The following is a 17,780-nucleotide window of genomic DNA, read 5'->3' on the forward strand; positions in this document are numbered from 1 at the left end:
TTGTAGATAGATCTCATTCTTCCACATTTTTTCAGGAAACACCTTCTGCAGTTCAAATAGGTTTAATTTGCTGTGTAGGAGAAATGATGTCCTAGAGCTGAAGTTTCTGGTAGGACATCAACCTACCCTTTCACCATCTTAATATCTTAATATGTTCACCATCTTAACAATATGACCTTGTTGTCTTAACAGTCCTCCTTAGCTTTCAGTTCACTGATATGTTCTGTTTTGTTTTGTTTTGAATACATGCAGTTTCTGCCTAAGTAGCTTATGGGTAGTATTAGTATAAAACCGTATTCTTCCTGATTTTGCACCTCATAATTTTATTGGTTGCTCATTATGGTCTACTTTGTTCTGTCGTGCTCTAATACATGCTGTTTGGGAGAAAATGCAATTAATTTATTATTTACTTTAATTGAATGTTTATCCTGTTGATTAATTAGAAAGTTTCAGCTATAGTAAAGATTAAAAAAGCACCCACTCTTCCATTACAGCAAGAATGTAAAATGGCTAAAAATTAAAACAACAGGAGAAAAAAAAACATCACCTATTAACTATTATAGATTTCCACTAATTAGTGAAATTCTCATTTTATAAAACTGATTTTTAATAATCCCAGCACACAGAAAATACAAAGCATGCAGAATATTTGCACATGGTTCTTCCATTAAGATAAAAGTTACTCATTTTTCACACTTAGCCTAAAGGATTGTCTGGATAAACTACTGCAAAACAGTTTCATGTGAATTAAAAGAAATAAGACTATGTTCCAGTTTGCATCCCATATTGAACCGATTAGGCAAATAGTATATGGGAAGGAAGGAATTATTGGAATTATAGTCATTCTTCATAGGAGGTGACTATTTTGTTTATCATTATTTGAACTCTGTGTCTGTGCATTCTCTTGAGGTTGTCTGGTATTTATGTCACATTTATTCCATACCCTTTCATTTCACCCTCTCACCCTTAAAGATGACTCTTTAGCAAAGGGCTGTATTTCTCCAGCAAGAGAAAATATAGCAGTGACATATCAATTTTTAATCATTTTGGACAGTGTTTCACAAGCCAAGCTTTAAGGAATAAGGGAGACAAAGCGCCCTTTGGTTCTTTAGGTTCTTCTGTTTGTTTCTCTTTTTTCTTTTTGTACCACTTACAATATTTTTCCATCAACTTACGATTTTTAAATTTCTGGAAATGGTCTTGTTCTAAAATGAGTCACATTGTTGGTCTTCATTTAATTCTATCTAATTAAGGTGTATTCTAGTAGAAAGGGGGCAGGGGATTTGATGTTCCTGATTGCCAAGATCTTACAGTCTGTACCAAATACAGAAAGTAAATGGAAAAAAGAAAAAAAGTTCTCCAGTTTAGGGAGAGAGAGTAGCTAAAGTGATACGGTGTGCATACTTGATAATCAGCGCCGATTACAGGGATTGAAGATGGGCCCTTGTTTGAAGTGAGGTAATAAGGCAGCTTATTAGGGAGAGATAAATAGGAGAACTTCAAGAGAAGCTCCAGACTTCTGCTTGCTTGAGTTGGAGTGGAAGAGCTAATGGGAACCTTAGAAGGTAGCATAAATGGATATGTAGCCAGACTAACATGAATCAGCTGGGCAGTGATAGCTGTCTGCCCATATTAAGATAGGGAAGTCAGATCACTTAGCTTCATCTAACCTTTGATTGTGGGCTCAGGTAAATAAACTTCACTTTTGCTGTACGTTGAGGGTTGTGTTGTGGGATAACTGTTACAACTTGTAACTTTTTCATACATTTGATTCTATAATGAGAAATAAAGCATTATGTGTAGTTATGAATGGTGTTATGCATTGCAGTCATGAACATTAATAATAATCACAGAACATTGATGCATGTACTGTGTTTGTACTCTGTAGGCTGTTCTCCTAGTTATATCATCTCTGTGTTTGTCACTCTGCCGTGATTACAATACAGGTGTTCTTTTAAAATGCTTTTCTGATGCTCACATACGACATAAATAGCGCCTATTAGCTGCTCCCTACAGATCACTAAGGAATGAGAGTTTCATTTTTTTTTCCTTTTTTTCCTTTTTTTTTTTTTTTTTTTTTCCTTCTGAATCTCCCAGTTTGAGAACATGTAGAAGTGATCTAATAGCTCAAGCAGGGAAATGGTGGAGTCCAGACTGAAAACCTGGGATACTAAATTCAGAGGAAGGTAGATTAAACTCAGTTCTATGCCATATGTCACCTTTAACATTGTCTTTATCTATCCCACAGTTTCTGTCTTTGTGCAACCATTTTCTATTTTTAAGTGGAAAAATAATGTCTTATAACATATTTTCTTTGTTTTGTGCTCGTCTAACACACAGATGTATTTGCTAAAAACTTTGTAGAGTTCAAGGACAATCTGTCTACCAGAACCACTTGCTTCAAAACTTTGTATAAAGAACTTGGCTTCTTCTAGATTTTATTTCATTTTTCTTGATCTTTTTTCTTCTTTATTTTTTTTTCACAGTAAGGAAATGTATCTTTCTCAAAGTATCTGTTGTTTTTTCTGCTCTCTGTTTGCTCTGCAGCAATCTTCTTTCGTGATCATAAGTGGTTTTGGTATATTAAGATGTATTCTTTTTTGCAGTAGAATTGCCCAGTTTCTTGTGATGCTGTTACATGACCCTGCTTCATATTTTTACTGCAGCTCTTCATTTGTGCTCTGACAGATTCTTCATCATGAATTAGAAGACAACAGGAAACAATTTTGCTGTGATATACAAGTTTCTCTCTTTGCATGGAGATATATTACACAGTTTTCCCTTATAAATCCTCAGATTCATATGAAGAAAATGATTTAACACGTTTTCTTTCTGTTTTGTTGCATGCATATTTCAGCTGTGACTGACAGTCTTTACTATTTGCAGAATCTCCATCATTGGAGATACTGAAAGGCATGTGGACATGCTCCTGCTGTAGATGCCCTGCTTGAACACTCTGTTTCTATGGAAATTCTAGATCTTATGGACTAATGATATAAATTAGTGTGCAGATCTATAATATTTACCAATATAAGCACTGAGTTTGTAGTAACTCTATGGCTGTGATGTAGAATTTGAATACTGGCATTTTTCCTCTGGCTCCTTCTTCTTTCCTAGCTATGGTGTCACAGTGTTTACAGCATGTATGTATATTTAGGGTCTTACAGTAGGTATAGGTCCTGAAATTTTAAGTTGTGCCCATATGTTCCTGTGGACCTAGCTTAGACTTAGACTGTATACTAGCTTAGACTTTCTGGCTATGTCAACTTTTCTGTACATAATGCTTGCAAGGTACAGATGTGTTCCTGAGAGCTACTGGAATGCTTTGTTTGGAAACTTAATACCATATATTCCACTCTACATGCAGGAATATTTTTTTTTCCACTTAACTGAAATTCGTTATCTAGATGTATTTTACCATGTCCAGCATTTCAACTGAACATTAATCTTCACCATAGGAGACTTGTCCTCATTGAGAGGTGTGCGCATAATAAGATATTGTGGATGCTTTAGGTGTAAGACAGGAGTAGAAATTACTGCTATTAATGTTCTGATGATAAAAAATTGTTATTGTTATATGTAATCTGCATACAAGACTGTCTTCAAAAAGTCATTATCAGTCTGCCTGTGTGCCCAGGGGCAATCTTCTACTGTAGCATTTAAGTCTTTCAAATTACAGAAAGTTAATGTAACTCTTGATGACATTTACAAAAACATATTATAGCACTTCTTTCAGTCCTCTCACAGAAATTTTTCTCAGCTAAGTTAAAAGGAGTTCTGTGTATACAGAAACTGTAGGGCCTTTGATTTGAAGTACTTCAGCCTATATAAGTTGTATTTAACTTTCAGTGTTCTTTGGCAGAGAGCACACATTCTAGATTTCTTCTCATAGCAATCTGTTATGTCAGAGTTATAAACATGAGAATGTTGGCATTTTGTAATGGAGATGCTGACAAGACCTTTATTACACCGGTACCAGTAGGCAGCATTCCTGTAAATGCTGGTTATGTTTGTTTGATGGGGGTTTTTTGAGTTTTTCTTTTTTTCCCAACAAACCTATGGTTGCTTTTTAAAAGGAAACATTACTTTAAAAAATTAATAATAAAAACAGTAATAATAAAACACACAAAAAACCCCACGTCATAATGGAAATACATTAGTATGGCCTGAATATAGATATGTCTATATCTAGTGACAAAGCTCTAGGTTGATAGATGTGATTCTGGATTCAGTTTTAGAGGAGTGTTAAATGCTCAACCAGTGAATTGGTTTAAACTCTTGTGGTATGCATATGCATGTTCCACAGCATAGGGATAGAAAAGACAATCATTATGGCACAAGGAAAGTGCATGTTAATTTATTTATTGGGAAATTAATTCACTTAAATGCCAAAAACATGTTACATTTTAAAACCAGAGATATTCCTACTTACATTGTTTTCTTTTTAACGTTGTATTCATAGTTTGAATTCTAGAAAGGAATTCACTTTTAATATCTATGATTGCATTAATTTTCTGGAAAACTCTGAACTTTGTCAGATGCAGGAATTGAATAACTGAAGTGAGAACTGAGGAAGATGAGGAGCATAGGATTTTTGGAACTCTTCCGTCAGCTACAAAAAGTAGTGTAAATTTCACTGAATCTCCTTGAGAATTATCATTGCACATAATGGATCTCCAAGTCAACGTAATGTGTGAAAATGTAAATCTTGGTGACCTTAGGCACTTAAATATCTGTCTTTCATTAGTTTCTTTCACCTCCTAGATTGCACTTGTAAGTATGCAGTTATAGAAAGAATAAGAATCTATTATCTCTGAAGAGAAATACAGATAGGAAATCCTAGGAATGTTTTGGCTCTATTTATCTTCTAAGTATCCTAGTGGAGTCTGGTAAAATAATAAAGGAAATTTCTTGGTTTAAATGGAAAATATTGCCATTATTCTATCAAAGCATCCCAGTAAACAGTATTACTTTCTGAAACTTTTTAGCTAAAATAACGAGATAATAGAATTAACTGGAATATGTAGATTTCAAAAATGATCCATCAGTCTATGCAAATTGCTGTTTTAATAATGTATTTTTAATGCTAAGCACATATGACAGCCATTTCATCTCTCTTTCTAAACAGGAGCTTGGCAACCTGCATTAATTCTTATACTTTACAGATGTAACATTCAATGCACATGCCATGTAGTGATGTGATCCGAATAAAGTAAAGCATGTCAAAGCAATGTGATTATTAGTAAACAAGTTTGTGTCTTACTTGTTGAGTATAGAACAGAAAAAATGAGAGGCAAAAGCCAGTGCTGTTTTATCATATCTTGCATCTTCACTGGCCTGAATTTTCTTCAGATGATGGAAGTGTCAATCATAACTGGCAAAATGAAATTTGGAACGGATAAATAGGCATAAAATCCAAGTGGATGAGATTGAAATCAGGGCTGTTGAGTAAAGTTCAGTGAGAACTCTGGTAACTGTATAGCTTGAACAGACCCAGAGCCCAAGGTTTCCTTTTCTGAGTTACCATTATTACCTGTAAATTATAAGAGAGAGAGGGAAAAAAGGTATTTTATCCTAATGATTTCTCTTCACTGTTAATAATAAAACTAATATTATTTCACACCATGCATGCCTCAACATGATTATATCAGCAACTGGGATTTTCCTTCCTTCAGTGGGTTAAAAAAAACAAAGTACAAAAAATACAGTAGTTGCTGTTAGACTGCAAGTGACCATATAGAAATGTTTGATTATAGCTCTGATGTACTAAAGGTCAAAGGAAAGTTTTAGAATACTTAAGAGACAATTATCTAAAGTTCAGACTTTTCCAAAGGAATAGAACTAGAAATTATACAGACCATTATCTAAAGTTCACATTTTTCAAAGGAAGAAGGTAGGGGAAAATGCTTATGCCATTCCTTTGCTATTATATGTCTGGTTTTGTGTTTGTGTTTTAATTCTGTCTAGAATTTATTTACTACACGTTCTGCATGACATTACTTTAAACATGATTATTCCCCTTTCAAGAAATCTTAATATAACGATGTATACTTTTACATGATTAAATATTATTTTGCTCATGATTCTAAAATCTCAGCAGCACTTTTTATTTCTGCAAAGGAGATGTGCTCAGTTGCTTTATTTGCTAGTAGATTCAGCTATCATTACTTCACTCAATTGGTAAAGAAAAGATCCAAATACAAAATAATATATATATACATATATATTTATTCTTTACCTCATCAATATATTTTTCCCATGGAATACTTTCTTTTCTTGTGCTCTTATTAGTGCGTATAGAAAGCCTAGGTATCTAGAAAAATAGAAGTTCATTAAGATGTTTGATAGTGTCATAGGCATGTTTATGAATTATCATTACATATCAGTCTGGTGCAGCCAAGAGAGTTTGATTAGCACTAGAGCTTTTTACTTTTGAAAATGAAATCTGCAATCAAACATGATAGCAGTCATAAATCTAGTTTTTGGAAGGCATCACAGGTTCCTGATGCTGTAGGCAGATGCTGTAGCACATATGTAAAATTACACACAACAGTTGTGAACATAAGTTCTCAAAGCAGTGTGTTTTGTGAATATATTCGCCATATATACAATATATACTGTGTTGAATCAGGAAACAAATTGTTATACTAATGATGTTTTCTTCACCTACTAAAGACTGGTAACCTTGTAAGAAGCAAACTTAGAATCACTCCCTTTTAAAAAGGTATTATTTTAGCACATTTATAATCAAATGCAGAACAAAATAAGTCCTCTCTTCCATTAGCACAGCTGTATCTTTCAAAACACATTAGCAGCATTATTTTAGAAGCAAGTTACTGATGTTTCCAACCTATACTCTAGCATGGTATGAAAAATACAGATCAGTTTTCAGCACAGGAACATTATGGATATAGATCATAGAATGGTTTGGATTGAAGGGAAGCCTTAAAGATAATCTAGTCCAGTCCAGGAGCACATCTTTCACTAGATCAAGATACTCAAAGCCCTATCCAGCCTGAGTCTTACAATGATGGGGCATCCACAACTGTTCTAGGAAACCTGTTCCAGTGCCTATCCACTTACATCGTGAAGAATTTCCTGCTGATAGCAAATCTACACTGAACAGCTGAAAGCCATTGCCTCTTCTCCAGTTACTACAAGCCTTTCAGTTTCTTTCTCACAAGTGCAGTGTATGTATACAAAGGCCACACTACAGTTTCCCCAGAGCTTTCTTTTCTCCATGATATACAACTGATGCTTTGTGTTGCCTCCTCTGTTTTTGTGCTAGATCAGCAGGTACTGAATATTCTTTGACACTTCTCTTGTTATTGCCAGAATAAAGACAAATTCTGGACGATTTATGGAAAGAAATCACATGGAGAGTGTGATCAGTGAGTCGTTGGCATTACATTCATTGGTTTTGTTTCTTCCATTTTAGTCTAAATGTGTTTTATTTGTAAATTCTTTCATAGAAAGTTATGCATTATTAATAAAATATGCAAAAGAGTAATGATTAAGCTACAGCTCATAGGAAGTTTATAGTCTTTTTGAGAGACATCTGTGTCTTTGGACAACAATTATTAGTTCCCAGTCTCTAAAATGGGAACTGCAATCCTCCTTATATGCCTCTATTTCTTTGTCTTTAGGTCTTTATTTTAAAGAAAAACAGAAATACCAATATTATACAGATCTTTTGAAAATCTGTGTTTAGCATTGTGAGGTCTGCAGTAATGTGTAATAAGTACTACAGGAGGTGTGTAAATGAGTTAATAGTTATGCAAAGAGCTGAATGTTCTTTGCTGGTGCATTTGCAGTTGACTGATAAATATTAAATAAAAAACATTTCATAGAATTAGGTAAGTTCTGGTTTCTCTGCATGTACTTCAGGAGTATCTGGTGAAGCCTTTATGACAATAAGTTAATCTCTCTGTTATTTCGAGTTTTTCTATGAGAATGGATGTCATTTATGAACTGAGAAAGTAAATGAATGAGCTGCTTTTTTTCATTAGAGGAAGCAGGAAGTATCATAATAAGGATATCCTTTCTGCTCTTCTATTTTTGCCAAATCACCCTCTGTTTTTAGACTAAAAATGTACACAGAACCCCCTTAAGATAATGACTTCAGAAAGTAGTTTTGAAAATCTAATAAACATAAAGAAACACATATGTTTGCTTCTGGAGCATGTAGCTGTAAAGTTTCTAATTATGACTTTCTTTCTTCATGTAAGTAATATATGCAGTGAAGACTTCTGCCACAAAGTCCTTAATACCATTAATGAATTGATCTTTCTGAGAAAATTATAAAAAGTAGAGAGAAAGTAAAATTTCTCTGTGTAGGTATAAGGTCCATTACAATGCATAATTATTATATAATTATTAATTTGAGTCCACTCAAAAATATTACAGAGATCATAAGGAAATTAAAGAATTGTAGTTGTGTGTGCAGAGAAAACACTTGTATATAATGTGACTGCTTCTGTTGTCTTTTTTTTCTTGTTCTACCATTTCTTATTGGACTTAAACTTGCAACATTTGTGTCCTGTGCAAAGTGGGAGATGAAAAAGTTGAGTCCTGACTGTTACTTTTTACAACAGGCTTGGTGTCAATGCCATTACAGTCACTCATGTCTGAAAAACACATGAGTTGCTTTGTATTAAAATTACTACATTTGCTTTCAAAATATTTCATCCAAAAACCTCAAAAGAGATCAGGGCTTCTCGAGAACAGTTGGAAATCTGCATTAAGCACATGGCCCTCTTTTAAGCATGGCCGCAGTTATGCTTATTGAAACCACTATTATCTAGAAATCACACTGGGCATTTTCTGAAGACTTACCATACTGTCACGCTTTGTTTCAGCTGTGACAGAGATATTGCCACAGCAGTCTATTTAATGGTTGTTTCACAAATCTGCTTGTAGGCAGATCTAGAGAAAACTGAATTGTAGTCATTGAACTTGGTTTTAAACCAAGATCTGGGGAAAGCTGTAAGGTGCAGCTAGTTACTCTATGCAGTTACTTACTTTATTATACAACCGGAATAAATAACAGTGCCTGGCAGTTTCGCTCTCTAGTTGCTCATAAGTTTTTATTCCTTCCTTTTTGGTCAAAGTATTCCTTGATAAAAAACAATTCTACCTCCTAAATGTTTCTCTGTTTTACACTATGGAAAATGATTCAGATATTCAGAAATCAGCAAAACACAACAAAATATTTCAGATGTTACACAAATGTCTGCGTAAAATAAAGGGAACAGTGAAATTAGTAGAGTGAATTATTATATCAAAACCATTATCTGGAGACATAGCTTACAGTAAGATCCACAGATATTGTGGTGTCCCAGTCATCTCTTTTTTATTAATGGTAAATTTTGGAAACTGAGAGTTATCTAAATGACTGATTTGATTTTAAGTTTAAATAATGTGATTAAAATGAGCTGTAGATCAAAGCTGTGATTATGTATTTTTAGAGATGTGTTGTATGTGACCTCATGCTGATGGAAAGATATGTGAAGAGTTAAGAAAATTATTAAGATCACTTAACTTGCACTATCCTTTAGGTTTGCAAGATGGAATATAGATACTAGTCCATCCTGTGTATTTGGAGCATGATCAATGAAATGGAATTTAATAGGACTCTGTCATTTCAATCTTCAGTTCTTTTCCTTAGAGAAGAGTAGAGCAGTTAGGGAGGCTTGCTTTGATACTGAGAATGTCAAGGAAATTTCTGAATATGCCTGACTGTCAGTAAGGACTTAATGTCTCTCTCTACCTGTGGCAGGTTACTTCAGAGCTTTATTAATAGAGAGGGTTGAGGTTTTTTGCCTATGTGTAATTTTCCCTGCTTTGTTAAAAGTAACATGAATAAATAAGTAACCTGAACAGTGCTACAATGAAGGATCAGCAGGTTAATTGGAAAGATGAGTGGAAAGTGATCGTCCCCTCTCCTGCTGAGAACCTGCTGCCAAGTTAATTCATGCAGCAGTGCTGGAGGTTATTCCTGGAGGAGATTCCTGCTGTTTTCTCAGCTATGGGCAAGGAGAATGTCCACAGAGAGTAGAAAGCAAATCAGATAAATTGAGTTTATTGCTAATCAGCTGCTAGAATTTATTTGCAAGTTCTGAGAACCAACTAAAAAGTCAATTGGAGAGTCATTGTTCTTCACTCATGAGTCCTATTTCCAGCAGCATGAAGGGATATTTCGTCTTAGGAGACAGCAGAGAAGGGGAAATCATTTGTTGCTAAACAAAATCATTGGCAAAATTATTTGGTTATTTTTGCTTTTTTTTTGGTTGGTTGTTTTTGTTTTGTTTCTTTTTTCTTTTCCTATTGGCTCCTTCATACTGCTATTCCTTATTTCCTCCCTGGGCAAAAGAAATTGCCTAACATAGCAGTTTCTCCTTCTCTTGATATATTACTATATGATACTAACTGTTCAGCCATTAAAACAAGTTTTAAACATAAATGATGGGCATAAATGTCCCAGATATCTTCCTTATTTTTATCTTATTTCTTCTGAACCAGAATTGATAACCATTACTGGTGCTAGGTAGTTTGTAATACACAGCATAGCTTAACTGGTTGGCAGAAATAAGCACTTTGTTTTCTCCATCCCACTTCCATCCTGTTGTTTTTGTCACTTATAATAACCCTTATTTTTTATTTATTTATATTTTTTTTCTCCTTTTTTTTTTTTTTTTCTCTGGCTTAGGAGGTTTTTCTGAACCAAGCTGAATAGCAGTGAGTGATTCAGAAGGTAAAGTTGTCATCAACAAGAGTAGGGTTTTTTATCATTTCTCTCTAAACAAGGTGCCATACCTCTTCCACTTGTCTGTAAAGGGCAAAGATGCTTGTGTTCAGCATATCAATCCAGTCCTCCAGCTTAGACAGATAAGAACTGTACCAGGCTCATAGGAAGGAAGAAGCTATATTGATATGGATTTCCAGAACACAAAGTCCCTGTGTAATGTAACTGTAAGTCTTTGGAGTTCTGAATAAATGGCTACAGATGTGACAGTATTCTGAGTGGGATTTCTCACAGAGAATTGTAAACTGAGCCTCACCATTTTTTTCTCTTAAAAGGTTAAAGTGAAAGGATTAAGGATGCAACTCATGCTGAGATATTTTTAATTTTTCAGGAGAGTCAAGTGGACAGATAAATTTATTTTTCACTGTTTGAAAATGAGACATGAGTGCTGAGGAGGAAAGGAATGCTATCACATAAGAAGAACACACTGGTCACTTATTGTGGTAGATCTATGTGCATTGATATTCAGGAAAACAGCTACCTGTTTTCTTTTAGGGTTTCTGGGGTTTTGCTGTTGTATGTTTTTTTTTGTTTGTTTTGTTTTGTTTGGTTGTTTTAATGGTTTTTGTTTTGTTTTTTGTTTTTGTTTTTGTTTTTGGGGTTTTTTTGCTAATGTAATGTAATGTTCCTTGCACAGCAGTTAGATAGCAAGAATGACACTGAGAGCAGTTTAACTTTAAATCATTGATGCATTCAGCCAACAAGAAGAAGGGCAGGTTTTTCTTAATTTTAAAGTCAACAACTGTGCTAGTTGTTGACTTGAAACATACTTGCCTTTTCCACTTTCATGGAGGCAGATAAAATAATGGGCTATCATCAAGGAGCTGCATCCTATTTGAGTTGTCAGAATCCTTAAGAGCTCATTCTCTGAAATTTATCTGTAGTAGAAACATATGCTTCCTTTAACTTTAAAAAGAGCACAAGAAAGGACTGGTCTATTTATTTAGCCCCAGGGTGCTATCAGTTGTGATGTGACTGTTTCTAACTCGAATTGATAAAAACTCTGGATTCCTGGAAAGAAAAATCTTAAAAATTCTTTTTGTTCTGCAAAGGAATTCTGAAGTTTTCGTATGAATACCTCATTACAAGTAGTTCATTTATAGGTAGATCTTCGCATGTTATGTATACTAAATGGTATGGAGATCTCTGAAACCACTGAAAACCTGTGATGTAAAGTTGTAGGAAGAAGTTCTCTAGGTTGTATAAATTTGATTGGTAGGTTCTTCCAACAAGGAAAGGAGACAGGAAGACTACTAAATCAAAGACCATGAACTTCAGATTAAGATTGTTTAAAGTTCATTTTCATAGTCACTGAATGAGAAAGCAAGCCTCCTGTGTTCCTTCATGAGAATCAGCTCCCCCATGTTCTTAAATATCACATAGGTTTTCTTCATCTTTGGTTTTATGCCAGCAATACATTAATAGCTTTCCACTAATATAGTTCCAACTTAATACAGGTCCAAACCTCAATAATATTTAGTAATCATGTTCTCTAACTGCCTTTATTCCTTACTAATATATATCTGAAAGAAATCAAAGATAAAATACTGCATTTAATTTTGTTGTTATTGTTGTTGGAGGGGGGGGAGAGGCTTGAATGTTAAAAATATCTATACAGTATTAGTTTTGTGAATGTTTTCCACTTCTTTCTTTGCATCTTTCTTTTGTACTTCATGGACGGCCAGTTCTTTGGAACATACTTGTGTCTTTTATGTTGTGGTAGTGATATATGCTGCACAAATACCATGGGCTGTCAGAAATGTTCTTGGTGATCATAGTCAGTGCAAATTAAACATCTCTAAACTATTACATGTTTCCAAGTGAGTATCTGACCAGTACCAAGATCAAAGTAGACACCAAGCTCTCTTACAGTCACTATATGTACATACAACCACAAGTTGTCATGTACTTCAGCTACCTTATTTTTTGATTCAAACTCAGGAAATGTAAATAAGTCAGTGGCTTGCATATTTGACATGCTCACTGATGGAGTTTATAACTGAGTATGCTGACACATACGTGACAATTTGTATTTGAAAGGAATATACTGTTAAATTGCTAGAATCTCTAATTACCTAAAAGGACTAGAAGATCTCATGTACAGACCCAGGGGTATTATTTACAAACTACCCATATGTGGAAAGACCAGTTTAGATCCTTACAACTACATATGATGTAATCTATATGATTACTCTAAGCAAAATCAAATTTCTTGGAATAAATTAGTGGAGCAATCAATTGCATTTTTTAATTTAAAATTTATAATGATAATAATTTAAAATAGCATTTAAAGTATCAGATATGCCATGTTTGAATGAAACTGGGAACTGAGTATGAGAAATTTCACTGTGTGGGAGAAAGAGGACAAAAACACATGCATAATAAGTATATCAAATGTTCCACCTGATACACATAGAAAAGGCATTTGCCTTTTCTGTCTGCATTTGCCAGTAAATGGACTGAGTCTTAATACCAACACATCTGCAGTCATTGCTGTATTTAACTCTAAGGCTGAACTTAAGTGTCTATACATGTCTCTGTTGGCGCCATGTAAAAACTTCAACTTAGTACTTTTCCAAAATGGTGTTAAACCATTATGAAAAAAGAAGACAAGCACATCTAAGTAAAAACAAGCATACATGTGACTGAGTTACTTAAAAAATAGTGATGAATAATGGTGAAAAGACATCAGTAAGGGTGTGCACAGAGAGAAAAGTGAGGGGTTGCCATTAGATTCATTACTCTTGACACAACAGTGCGTGTGTTCTAGTCATTCATTTGGGTCATGGCAAGTCAGACAGGAAGGGGAATGGCCACTCAATCACATGCTGATGATTTGATCAGTATTGTAAAATACATATTTGTTTGCATAGAGGTTTTGATGAATGTGTTAAAAAAAATAAAAAATCGGTGGCTCTAGCTGTTATGTTATGCAGTGAAACAATGCAAATTTTCCCTCTTTCAGATAATACTCTCAGCATTTTGGCAAAGCATAATGGATTCAGTCGGCAGAAACAAGAAGTGTACCTACTGCCAATCATAATAAGCGATAGTGGAAATCCTCCCATGAGCAGTACTAGCACTCTTACCATTAGAGTCTGTGGTTGTAGCAGTGATGGCATTGTCCAATCCTGTAATGTTGAAGCATACGTACTTCCTATTGGACTCAGCATGGGAGCCCTAATTGCAATATTAGCATGCATCATTTTGCTACTAGGTAAGTATTCATTTCACAGTCTGATGTTCAAATTTTTTCTGATTCATAGGCAGCTGTAAGTAAGCAGAGACGTCGCATATAAGGACATAGAATCTAATGGAATCTGCAGCAGTACTGAAGGATGTTTTAGAACTATATCTCTTCTGTACTAAAGACTGAAGAAAGGCATACAAAAGAAAGTCACTGATTGAAGGAGTGCCACATATAAAATGCATTAAAAAATTATGAAACCAAAAACCAGTTCACAGAAATAAAGAGTTGAACAGAGTGTATACTGCACCAAATGGAAAATAGTTTTGTTGTATCTGTGTGGTTTGTATGAGTTTACTCTGGATTGTAATGGCAGAAGAGATATTACAAGAGATAAGAAGCACTGTGTATTTTAATGAAATAAAACGTCTGAGGTAGAACAATGAAAGCCTGTTTCTGTACTTTGCAGCATCAGTTTATAACAGAGACTTACATTAGTAACTGAGATTTTAATATTAAACTACAAAACAGCAAGTATAACCAATTTAGAGCTTTTTATGCATCTGTCCGTGATTCTGGAACTGATGTACCTAAGCTCTTTCATTCTCTCTTGCTGTTTTATTCTCTTTTCAATTATGTAATAAAGGCCAATTTCCTTCCATCATTAGGGCTCTGTTTTCAGAAAAGCACCTCCAAATCTGGAAAACTTCATTCTAAGTAATATCTTATTGCTTGTAAGAAATTGAGCATCAAATATAAATCTGGACTGATAATAAAAAACAGGACCAACCTGAGGTTCTGATCAAATTTTCATCACTTGAGTGGGGTTGAATTTATAGGTCTTTCATCTTTTTTCTGTCCTTATTACCTTTATTTTCACAAAAAGCAACCTATTATCATCCTTAAGTACATCTAACATGTCTTGTTTTAATTTTTTTTTACCTAATTGGCTCATGATGTTTCTTTGCAGTCATTGTGGTGCTGTTTGTAACACTAAGAAGACATAAGAATGAGCCTTTAATCATCAAAGATGATGAAGATGTTAGAGAAAATATTATTCGCTATGATGATGAAGGAGGTGGAGAAGAAGATACAGAAGCTTTTGACATTGCAACGTTGCAAAATCCAGATGGAATTAATGGATTTTTGCCTCGTAAGGATATTAAACCTGATCTTCAATTTATGCCCAGGCAGGGTCTTGCGCCTGTTCCTAATGGTGTCGATGTTGATGAATTTATTAATGTAAGGCTTCATGAAGCTGATAATGATCCCACAGCACCACCATATGACTCTATCCAGATTTATGGCTATGAAGGAAGAGGTTCAGCTGCTGGTTCCCTTAGTTCATTGGAGTCCTCTGCATCAGACTCAGATCAGAATTTTGACTACCTCAGTGAATGGGGTCCTCGCTTTAAAAGACTTGGAGAACTTTACTCAGTTGGAGAAAGTGACAAAGAAACTTGACAGTGGATTACATTCTTTTTCACTGTTGAATTAACGATCATGTAATATTCTAGGGCCACTGCTGTTAGTTAAAACTAATGTGGCTTTTTGTTTTAGAGGCAAGTTTAGCGCCAGTCATCTATAAAATCAACTACATTGTAATGTTGAACCAAATAAAAAAGTATATGTTAGGAGGTTAAGTCTTGTGGAGTGTGAAGTAAAGTATGTGGAGTGTCTAGAAGTCTTTGGATATTTGATATTCACTTGACCACTCTGAAGATGGAGATTTAGATCTTTAATTATCTTCAGTGAATTGAAAAGAATGAATTGGTGCTTTCTTAGGAAATGGACTTGCAGGGATTTTGCTGTTGAACAGTAGCTCCTGCCAGTATATGTAAAGCTAATGGTTCGTTCTGCATTGCCAACAAAGATCCCAACACAGAAATGTTAAAAGCAATATCTTGGTCTTCTTAGCAATGCTGAATAGAAATAGCATTGTCTATCCTTACTGGCTTCTACTGTGCAGTGACCATACGTTGTACATACAGTAATTGTTGGCCACGTAACCACAGACTGAATATCATCGTTAAATATTGTGTCAAGCCTTAAAATATTCACATGTTCTTAATCCATTCCAGTTATGGGTAATAAATCCTACTCACGTGCAAAGATTCAGATGCAGGGGTCCAAAACCTTGCTTTACAAAAGGATCTTTTTTCTAAAAGAAGGGTCAATCCTGTACTTCTGAAGGGAAAGAAAAAACAGTGAAGGGGGATGGACTTACGTATATGAAAGAATTACTGATTTTATTGCTAAAGATCAGATTTATTTGTTTAATCTTTGAAATGAATATTTTACTGGGGTCCATTACTGCTTTTATTTATGAAGATTGATAATCTATAGACTAATATTATAAAGAAAACTAAATTATATCATTTAGATTTTTTTCTATACATAATGAATGTTTAATACATGTACATTTTGAAAAGAAAAATGACAATTTGTTGTAGGTTAAAGCAGTAACCTCTTCATTTGCAGTAGCAGAATTTTAAGAGATTGATGGCAGGAATAAAACTTTCCCAGACAAAAAAAAACCTTTTGACAGTTTTGTATCTTCTTCATAAATCTAATACCTGGTGTTTTTAATACAAGCACAAACAGCTGGAAGTAAACTGGTTCATGTGAATATTTAAACTATAGACTTTTAGAAATCCACACATTACACAGTACAGTAAAAAAAACAAAAAAACAAAAAAACATGCTTATAGTTCTCCACTGTATTAGAGCAGGAACCAGTGTGTACATAATTTTACTGCTTATGTTATTAGCATTTCTTTTCTATAATATTCATAGTGATGCACCAGGGCTCTTGCACACAGAGAAAGAACAGCACTAGAAGTTGCAAGCATACTCAATTTGTAATGCAAACTTGCCATTTAGAAGTAGCAATTGTATAATAAAACTATGTATTACATGCAAATCATTTTAATTTTCTACTTTGTTTTGATGCTATATTATTGTTTGTTTATTTACTCCATGTATTGTATTCAGAGAAACTCCTGTATTGTTTCCTACTTTGTGAAATATATTTTTATAAATACTTTTCTTGTTATTGCTTTTCTTTCAGTTTTACCTGTACACTGCAGAAAGGAATCTGCTTGAATAACTTCATAGTCTGTGGAGGAATGTAGTTTCTCCGAAATCATTTATTTATTAGATGAATACAGTCAAAATAAAAAGGAGAATGTTTGAAGCAATTTTTGACAGTGTTTGGAAAATTAGATATGCAGCAGACTGTGACCACAGGAGTTATGTGTGTCTAATTTACTGCACCATGCTGAAAAATAACCTCTTTTCCTTTTCTTTCCTTTCCTTTCCCTTTCTTTTCTTTTTTTGTTTTTTCTTCTTTTCTTTTTTCTCCTCTCCTTTCCTCTTCTCTCTCTTCTCTTTCCTTTTCCCTTTTCATTTCCATTTCCTTTTGCCTTTTTCTTTTCCTTTTCCTTTCCCTTTCCCTTTCATTTCTTCTCTCTTTTTTTCAAATAGTGCAAGTAAAAACAGTATTTCCTCCTTAGGTTCCTGAGAAACATCTATTCCACAAAGATAAACATCTGAATGCATCATCCCCAACACTGTCTATATTTCAAAACAGAATTTGCTTCAGCTTTGGCATATCAGGAGTTAATGACTCCAGCTTGCAGACAACTTATATGCTAACACCATCTCTATATGAATTGTATTTGAATGATGCATCCAGTTCACTTGAATTATATATTGTTTAAAAGCTCTGTATCTGACAATCTTTAAGCAATTTCAGTAATACTATTAACCCTATGGTGAAATCATATA

General features: G+C 34.2%; 1 protein-coding gene across 5 annotated transcripts in view; it reads left to right on the forward strand.

The window, feature by feature from the left end:
• The window catches only part of CDH8 (cadherin 8), a 136,715-nt gene extending 119,681 nt beyond the window's left edge, over positions 1-17,034 (forward strand). For 2 of the 5 annotated variants that reach the window (XR_014947791.1, XM_032447060.2), the window contains 2 exons: positions 13,770-14,021; positions 14,962-17,034. Coding sequence is in view for 2 of the 5 variants with exons in the window: in XM_032447060.2 (XP_032302951.2) it covers positions 13,770-14,021; positions 14,962-15,455 (746 nt within the window). In the remaining 3 variants the exon portion in view is untranslated. Of the gene's footprint in view, positions 1-13,769; positions 14,022-14,070; positions 14,440-14,961 lie in introns of those variants that run through there. The other 3 variants (XR_014947792.1, XM_032447067.2, XM_032447064.2) reach the window with 3 other exon arrangements.
• Positions 17,035-17,780: the final 746 nt, after the last annotated feature.

The sequence above is a fragment of the Coturnix japonica genome, chromosome 6, assembly GCF_054131305.1.
Source record: "Coturnix japonica strain WE chromosome 6, WE-NBRP24, whole genome shotgun sequence".
NCBI classification, from domain to species: Eukaryota; Metazoa; Chordata; class Aves; order Galliformes; family Phasianidae; genus Coturnix; species Coturnix japonica.